This window comes from Morone saxatilis, unplaced genomic scaffold (genome assembly GCF_004916995.1).
Source record: "Morone saxatilis isolate NCDOM2014 unplaced genomic scaffold, NCSU_SB_2.0 Contig16, whole genome shotgun sequence".
Lineage (NCBI taxonomy): Eukaryota > Metazoa > Chordata > Actinopteri > Moronidae > Morone > Morone saxatilis.
Genome location: NW_023339718.1, coordinates 10,482,235 through 10,491,133, shown reverse-complemented (window position 1 = coordinate 10,491,133; position 8,899 = coordinate 10,482,235). Strand labels below are relative to the sequence as shown.

The 8,899-nt window shown below is 38.2% G+C and overlaps 1 protein-coding gene across 1 annotated transcript in view; it reads left to right on the top strand.

Annotated features, from left to right (window-relative positions):
- ntrk2a (neurotrophic tyrosine kinase, receptor, type 2a) overlaps window positions 1–8,899 on the top strand; it is a gene marked incomplete in the record, with an annotated part of 99,306 nt that overhangs the window by 14,773 nt on the left and 75,634 nt on the right. The window contains 8 exon segments of the mRNA XM_035658227.1: window positions 473–605; window positions 801–872; window positions 1,070–1,297; window positions 2,001–2,027; window positions 2,217–2,225; window positions 2,492–2,503; window positions 3,395–3,432; window positions 3,701–3,800. Of these exon segments, the coding sequence (XP_035514120.1) occupies window positions 473–605; window positions 801–872; window positions 1,070–1,297; window positions 2,001–2,027; window positions 2,217–2,225; window positions 2,492–2,503; window positions 3,395–3,432; window positions 3,701–3,800 (619 nt within the window).

Genomic DNA, 8,899 nt, shown 5'->3' with positions numbered 1-8,899 from the left:
CTCAAGCCTAAACAAGTTTGGGAACTGAGCTGACCAGCTATACGTTATTAGTACACATACAAACTCCCTGTTAAGACATTAAAAATGAATCAAAATATCTTTGTATTTTGTAATCAAAATAGTAAAATTCAAACCCAAAGTAAAGGATCCCTATAGTATATTCACTAATTGTAAGGTATGCTTATCATTTTAGTTTAGGGTTGGATCCAATTAAATATCGTGTAAACTCAACTGATATTTATTTTGATTTATGTTTCCTTCTATATAAAGTGCCTCGAATGTGATGTTTCCACTGGTATGATACGTGCTCCCTATGCTTTCCTGAACATTATTCAACTGGTACATTATGTGGGTCATCTTATCCCTGCAGCTCTCAAACCTTGAAAGATTATTTGTCAAATTATTTGGTTAGATATGGTAGTCATCTGATCAAAAAGTGCATGCTGATATCTGGATGTGTTTACTCACTCAGATCGAAACATCAGGCCAGATTTCGATTCTACGACTGTCCAACTTGTCCTCGTTGGACCACAACTGCAAGATCAGCTGCACAGCGGAGAACATTGTTGGAGAGAAAGAGTCCTCCCTGCTGCTGGACATACTATGTACGTTTGCCCTCTGGCATGCAGCCCTAATTCAGCATAGATTATATTGTCAAAGTGTTCGTCAATGTAGTATAGACTAAAGCTGGAGGACCCTTCCTATCATCTTTAAGTCAGTGCTTTTGCATGCTCAACATCTCCGCACATTGCTTTTCTGTCTGCTTGTATCTCACACTTAAACTCTCTGTTCTCTCTCAGTTCCTCCCAAAATCACTAAACTGAGCGATGCAATCCCAGACCATCACTGGTGCATCCCCTTCAGCGTGTCAGGTAAGAGAGACATCCAAATAATGTACTTATGCTGTTAATTTTTTTGTCATTTGGTCAGTCCCAGCATGAAAATGTTGAATAATATTACAGTATATGATAATCACAGCAGTGACTACATAAACAAAATAATATAGACTGATAATTAAGGAATATTAAACCAATGAAAATGTCTTGTATTGTCTTCATAATCTTTCCAGGAAATCCACAGCCGCGTCTAGAGTGGTTTCAGGATGGTAAATCAGTGACGGAGGGGCAATACATCATGACCATGATCCATGACGTCACAGAGAGAGAGTACCACGGCTGCCTGCAGCTGGACAGCCCCACACACCTCAACAACGGACGCTACACCCTCTTGGCTGAAAATACATTCGGGAGAGATCAAAAAGAGGTGGAAGCTCACTTCATGCGGAGGCCCTGGGATGGTGAGGAGTAACACAGCACAATGTTTCATTTTCCGTTCTAACGTTATTATGATTGACATATCTAACATATCATTACACTGATGGTGCAGAATAAAGAGATCAATCAAGCTTTTAATGTACTAAAAAGTACAGAGCTGGAACGGCCGGTCGATAAAATAATTAGTCCATCAACAGGAAATAAATCAGCAACTTTCTTGTATTATTTATTTGTTTAGAACATTTTTCAAGCAAAGATCCTGACAGTTTCAACTCCTCCAATGTGGCAATGTAATGTTTTCTTTCCTCTTATGTTATATTAAAATGATGATCGTAAATGTCACCTGAGTCATTGGGACGTTGTAGTGGGGATTTTTTTTCATCGATTAATGGATGAACCACATATTGTTTTTCTTATGATTAGTGTAACTTGTAAACATTTCTTTGCCTGTTGTTCCTTTTCTTCTCTTTTTTTGCCTTCAAGCCCTTAAAAATGATGAAGTTGTAGAACTAATCACTTTTACAGTTACAGTCACAGTTAATGTCTTTCTAGATTCAGATTAGAAGCTGTTGTTATTATTTGGTTAAATTCATAATGTTGCTTTTTCCATTTTTATAGAATATTGTGGCATATAAAAAATATATCCAGTGTGCGGTGTGTGAAATATTTGATCAAAAGGAACAATTTAATCAAATATAATCTTTGTGTTTTTGTCCCAATGTGCAGGAACAGAGAAGGACCCTTACTATTATGGTGAGTGAAATGGATATTCACAACCACAAATGTTTTTTTTAATTAAAGTAAAAAGTGTTAATCACATCCAGTTTGGATTCATTGTATTCATAGTTTCAATGTTTTTCTGTTTAACCTCTTATCATTTTCAACCTCATAACTTAACACAAATTACATTTTAGAAATCTTTCTCTCTTTTTTTCTCTCAAGTTGCTGAGGGTACGTTACATACCTACACATCCTTGCAGCTAAGGATTATGATTGTTGTTATGTATTTGTCTACTCTGTGATGTTGTTATTTTTTTTCTTTTTCTTTTCTGATGTTGTGCATGTCAAATATATGTTGCTTGTTGGTTTTTTGTATTGCGTTTGTGTAATGGATATTTTTATTCTTCTCAAAGAATGTACAATTGAATTGTGTTAATATATTTGGAAGATAACTTGTATTTGTTGTCTCTTTCTCCAACACCTCCTCCCTCCTGAAGATCCAACCACAGGTACTGCGGCCGAGCCTTTCATTTTCTCACTCCCAGTCACAAACAACACAATTAATTGGCTAGTCCCTGCCGCTTTAACATTGTTTCCAGCTGACTTTTTAATGTTTCCAGCTAACTCTGTATAAACCGGTCTAAAATATACACTTGATGAGTACAACTGTACATGATATGAGGCTAGTGCTGCATTCACATGAATTCAGGCAAATTGATGCCATGTTACTAGATAGATATTAACAGTGGATACAAGATAAATATAGCGACATATTGTCGTGTGTGTTTTGCCATCCTGCCAATCTGTCAAACTGTTCCTGTGCCGTGAGGAAGGTGGTGTCTACCGTCTGCCTGAATCCATGTGACTGCAGCATAAAGTTAACATACAAAAAGTCTGCATCCTCGCCAATTGGTGATCCATGCAGAAATCATGGAAATAAAGAAACCGCATTGTTCTTGTATTACAGCATAAAGGTTAATTGTTTTTATTTTTAAACACTTTATTTCACTTTTAACCTTACAAGACAAAAAGGCTTTGAGGATGAGGACAAATCGATGTCTGACACATGTGAGACTGTTTCTAATGAGGCTGGGGTTGCGGGAGTTGGGCAGAGAAGCTAACATTAACCTAAACTAAAAAGAAGCCATCATCTAAACATGTTAGATGCAGGCCTGTCATGACTAGTTATGAACAGTTGTGAAGGCTAGGATTGTTGTTCTGGTGAAGGTTTTAGTGAAGTGAGCTAATTAAAAAAGTGCTAAATATTAACCTTGAACTAAATTCACCCACTGAACAAATGCAGATGACCAATAATAAGAATTACACTGTCCTTCAGCTGGTCACAAATCATTTCTTACTCTTCTTCTCTCTATTTATTCATCTCTTTGCTTCATCAACAGAGGGCCCTCCTGTAGAACCACCAGAAGACAGAGTCGCTGTAAGTCACGTATTACTGTTGTCCTCCATCTCTATCTCTTTGCTGACTGCCTCTGTCAGCTGTTGACTGTTTGTGCCTGTTTTTTTCTACTTATTTGTCTTACCTGTCTAGAAACAACTGAGCTGGATTTTTTCAGTGTTAGAAGTAATTAAATTAACCCAAACCAAGTACAAAGGCACACACAAAAATCTGCCTTTTGTCTGTACCTTCTGGTGTATTGTGTGTGTTCAGAATAAGTGGTTTATAACTCGGTTTTCTCATCGTGCAGGTGTACGTGGTGGTGGGAATTGCTGCTGTTGCCTTCACTGGTTTCCTTCTCATGTTGGTTATTCTCAAGTTTGGAGGAAACTCTAAATTTGGCATCAAAGGTAAGACTCCAGACTTTCATTTGCATTGGTGGCCTCCCTCCTGTGGGGGAGGAATTAATTGTAAAAATGTTAGTAACTTGTTGTTTGTGGATGTCTAGATTGAGGCGTTTGGTTAATAAATTGTAACATGGTGGCTTCATGGATACATCAAAAATAATTTTAAATGATTTTTTTCCAAAATCAAAAACTACATCAAACTTCCTAATGGTCTTTTAATAAACTCTGCAGGGGGCAACAAAATCTTATTTTAAGGTGTTAAATAATAAAACTGGTCAATTACTTGAGCAACATGCAGGCCACATAATGTTTTGATGATCGATTCAGTTCACCAATTTGTATAACAACTACAAATTGGACATTTACCTTTATTATGAAAACTAATAAAACTTTTTTTGGTTTTAGAAAAATTGGCTTTGTTTTTTAAATTCTTGCTAGTGGGCCTAAGATGGATTTATAGTTGATGCAAGGAGTTGTAGGTTTGATCTCCTGCTGATATCACCTCTGCAATGCTAGGCACATGTGTTACATATGACTTGATATACAGAGCGACACACACATAGTAGATTTATGGAACTGGAGTTACATCCTGTTAGCATTAACATTATTTTACCATCAGGGGCGGAGCTAGAGAAATATTCATAGGGTGGCAGAAATATAATCTGATTTAATTGTTAACAATCACATATTTGCTTGGAAAAGCCTCCAAATGAAGATATTTTAACTTAAAAACATTACTTTATTGTGGCACATTAGTAAAGTTTTTTATATAAATATCTAAAGGCAGCATTATAAATCAATATTTAAAAATATAAATAAATTGTTTTATTTGCAAATCTCCAAATACATGTCTTTTTGCAATGAACTTAAGACTATCACTTACTTAGATCATTAAATTATTTGTGTTAATATCAGTTTTTTAACACATTTCTATTTCTAGATTAATTTAAATTAATGCATTTGATACCAAACTGGGGTGGCCAGGCATTTTGTATGAGTGGCAGCAGCTGTGCAGTTTGTCATCATTCACTCATACAGAGCAGCGAATGCAGTGTTAGAAAAGCAGAAGACTTCAGAGAGTCTTTAACCTACTTTATGTTCAATAAAGACTACCAGCAGTCCCCGCGATGTATCTTCATTCATGCCGCAGCCCCAACGTGTAGTTATGGCGATACCTTGGAGTCCATGCATGTAACCACTGTAGCCCCTTAACGCAGAAGTATAAATCCAGCTTTAGTTTAACTTGTGGGAGCATGTTTGTACAGTACACATTGCAGGGGATATATCTGACATCTTCCTTGCAGTGGCTGTTTCAGCTCAGAAGGTAAAAATCTGGGGCTGAAGTCCAAGATGGGATAACTACATGTATGATGTGACATAAAAAAGAGAATCAGTTAAACTGTGTTGTTGTTCATGGTTTAACGACATCTAGATCTAATTTAATATGCAGATAATCACGTATCCATGAATCCATCCTGTTGTTTGAAGGAAGTTCAGCAGGTCTGATGGTGCTGCTGGTGAATAACACGCATGTTGACTAAACTGAACTCCTGTAATCTTCCTGTTGATGTAAAACTACTGTGGTAGCCATTGTTGAAGCCCCCTGCCCCCCCTCAGGCACACACATACACATTCACCATGTATCTTTTCTTTGCAAATGTGGAACTTCTGCAATGGCTACAAGTGTAACTAATCTGTTTCCTCTTGTAGTATTTGTCATACTGACTTACTAGTACTTATTTTGTGTCATTCTTTGAACTAACGATAATCAGTCCTTTCTACACACATAATGATGGTTATGCTGTTTTATATGTGAGACAGACGTTCATCTTTTATTTCTTGTCTCATTTTTTGTTGTAAAAGTGATTCAAGTAACTGTTTTCTGTGACTTCCATATAGTTGACTTGAGTTTAGTTTAGTTTGGTTGAACAAACATAATGCATTTATGATAAGCAACCAAAGAATTCAACATTCCCAGGAAGTAATTTTCTACTGTTTAAAGATACAGTTGTTTTAGGAATAAATAACTTTTCGGCGCTGCTTGAACCATCCCTTTTTGATGCAGCAGTGAAGGTCCACATTTGACATTCAAATTACGAAACCAAAAAGTGAATGCAAATGTAGAGACTTAATAAATGTGTGTTACCAAATGTATGTTCCTGTTGTGTGCTCGTATGCACTGCTGAAGTGTGGTATTTTGGCAGTGATTGATTTATGGCCCCCCTGAGAGAAGGGATGCATGCAGATGGAGCCGCTAGTATATACATTGTGTGCATGTGTGTGTTTGTGTTTATGGTCTTGTGTGTGGTTTCTTCTTTCTCTAGGAGAGGTGAATGAGGTTGCTCAGAACGAAATGATCTCTCTAATGCCTCTTAGCGTCCCCTATATATCTGTATGCGTGTGTATGTGTATTTTCTTCGTTTAAGCATTTTTGTACGTGTATGCACTTCCACTCGTGTGTAGGATGTTAGGTCACATTACGGTTTTGCCCTTCTGATTGCTCCCCTTGAGTTTTCCTCCTTCTCTCTTTCCACTGTCGACTTACTCTCCCCGTGTGGTTCCGTCCTTTTATGCTCCACATACATCCAGATGTATGTGCCTTGCAGCATGCTGACATTGGGGCGAGCGTGTGGGGAGACAGATTGAGAGACAGTATAGTGTCAGTATGAGCAGCAGAGTCAGACGGAGAGTCGGAGAGCTGTGAGTAATCCACAGCAACAGTTGTGCCCACATAACCGCTGTTAAACCTCCACATATATTCCTATACCAAACCGTTGACCAAAGTTCATCTGAACTACAGAAATATAACCGCAGATGGCTGCACACTACCAGTGCTAATCGAAAACAAACAGCACTTTGTCATGGAAACATGGTTTACAAATCATCCCAACAAGCGCTCGCAGACGCACAAACACCCCCATATGAACAGAGTCAGCGCTGACGAGGATGATGAACTTGTAATCAGAATGTGTGAAGAGAGCGTGTCAGGCCTTATACCATATTGAACAGGTGTCCAAGCTCATCTCGCCTCACTGACTTTGGATGAATCGCTGTCCGTCTCTTTCTGAGAGTCAAGTAAAAAGCTGTAGCTGGTTACATTATTTATATTGACTGCATTATTCTGCTCCTCTCTCATCAATAAACATGGGCAACATTTGATGCAGGTTACTTCTCACGTGCTCCTTAACACACACACACATACAGCATGGCTGTTCTGTTTTGTATACTGTATATAGTTGTGTGTGTTCTTGTGCTCTCAGGTGAGAGTAACTAAATCTGGTTAAATGTAAGATTAACCATGTGTATAGTGCTGAGAGAGTAATGTAGATTCAGCATATTTGAAATACTGGACTATTTCACTATTGGATGGAAAACAGAGTTGGAAGTTGGAGTGCCGTCTCATTTTGGCTCTCCATGATAATTTCCACGCTTCCCATTCATTGTGAAGTTAAGAGGACCATCTTGTGATGATGTGAGGGGAGGGTCTTTTCTCCCGCTTCCTGTGTGTCTACTGTGTGTGTGTCCAGTGTGACACATACAGCTTTATCATAGAGTTTAAAAAGGGGGTTTAAGCTAAAGCGGGGCAGTGGAGGGAGCAAACAGCTCTCATCACCTTATAAACTGATGCCTATATACAAATATTTATATATATTTATAATATTATTAAGATTTTTTAGTCCAATGCACACCCTCCATTTAACTCTGTTTTGGTCTGCACCAACTCCTGAGGGAAATATCTGGCTCTTTAGCTGCTAAATGCCCCATTATGTTCACCTCCACCTGGATATGATGTTGATGGTGAGAGTGAACCAAGACAGTATAGTTGAAGGTCACAAAACCAAAACAGTGAGACAAAGATGGTAAATTTCTAAGAACTGCAGTCAGAAAATATTGATTATAGCAGCTTTAAGTTTGTGTTGTTATATGGAGTAACCAGGGAAAACCACACAATAATTAGCTACTACTAAAAGTTAAAAGGTATTATAGCAGTTGGATTTAAACCTAAGAGACATATAAAACGGAAATTTCTGTTGTACTTTTAGTCGGGACGTCAGTCTCGTTTAAGATCCAACTTGTTCACAAATTAGGCTACACTTATCTGATCAATACAGCTTTCCATTTTTGGGAAAGAAAGCAAATCAGGTTTGGTGAGACTATTCGCATGCCAGATACACCATCTGCGTCCAAAACACCACACTAAGGTTACATTTTACCTAACAAAATTGAGTTGTATCCTAAATGAGTTCCCCTTTTGCCACAAATTAGCTCACAAGGAGGTAATCTTGTGAAGTTCAAGTGGCAGCAGGTGTTACTGAAACTGAAGTATTTACAAAAATGAATATTGGATGTTTGCTGCATGGACGAGTGAAAGATTATTTATTCAGGAAGTCTTGAAAGATGAATTTTGTGAGCAAGATCAAAGTACAAACTGTGTCCAAATGTTGGAGCCTGCAAAAATTAAAACCCAAAGATTTGGATGTTGAGAGACAGAAAGAGTAATACCGAGCTGGCTTCAAATGGGCCTGCTGAAAGCCTAGCAGTTCCCACAAAATTACACATAACGACCCTCCCAAACTGACTGCAGACTCCTGAAAGAAAAAAAACAGATCAAACAGTGCAGGCAGAGAGGGAAGGACGTAGCAGCATCTATATGTGTTCGTGCCCTCAAAGCACCTGTAGGGAGGTAAGCATCAACATAAACCTGAGTTCTGACGCAGGAACAAGACGGAAATGTCAAGACAGGAAAAAAAAGAGAAGTGATTGAAAGTGAAACAGTAAATGTGAAGTGGAGAAAGCTAGAGACAGGTGGAGAGGAAGAGAGAGCGAATGCTAAAATTGACATTTGACAAAAAGCGAGATTGAGGTACACAGACAGAAAGCCAGTAAGGAAGTAAGAGGAGAAAAAATATGGGGAAAGAAGAAGCTAGCCAGAAAGCACACCTTTAAAAGATAGAGCAAGAGGAAAGAGGAAGAGACAGAGAGAAAGGGAAGGAGAAAGTCCTCTCTTGTCCACTTATCAATGATTCATCATTAGTGCAGGTTTCAGTTTTCTCCTTGTTTGGTGGAGTTACACGCCTCCATCTCCCTCTCTCTCTCTCTCT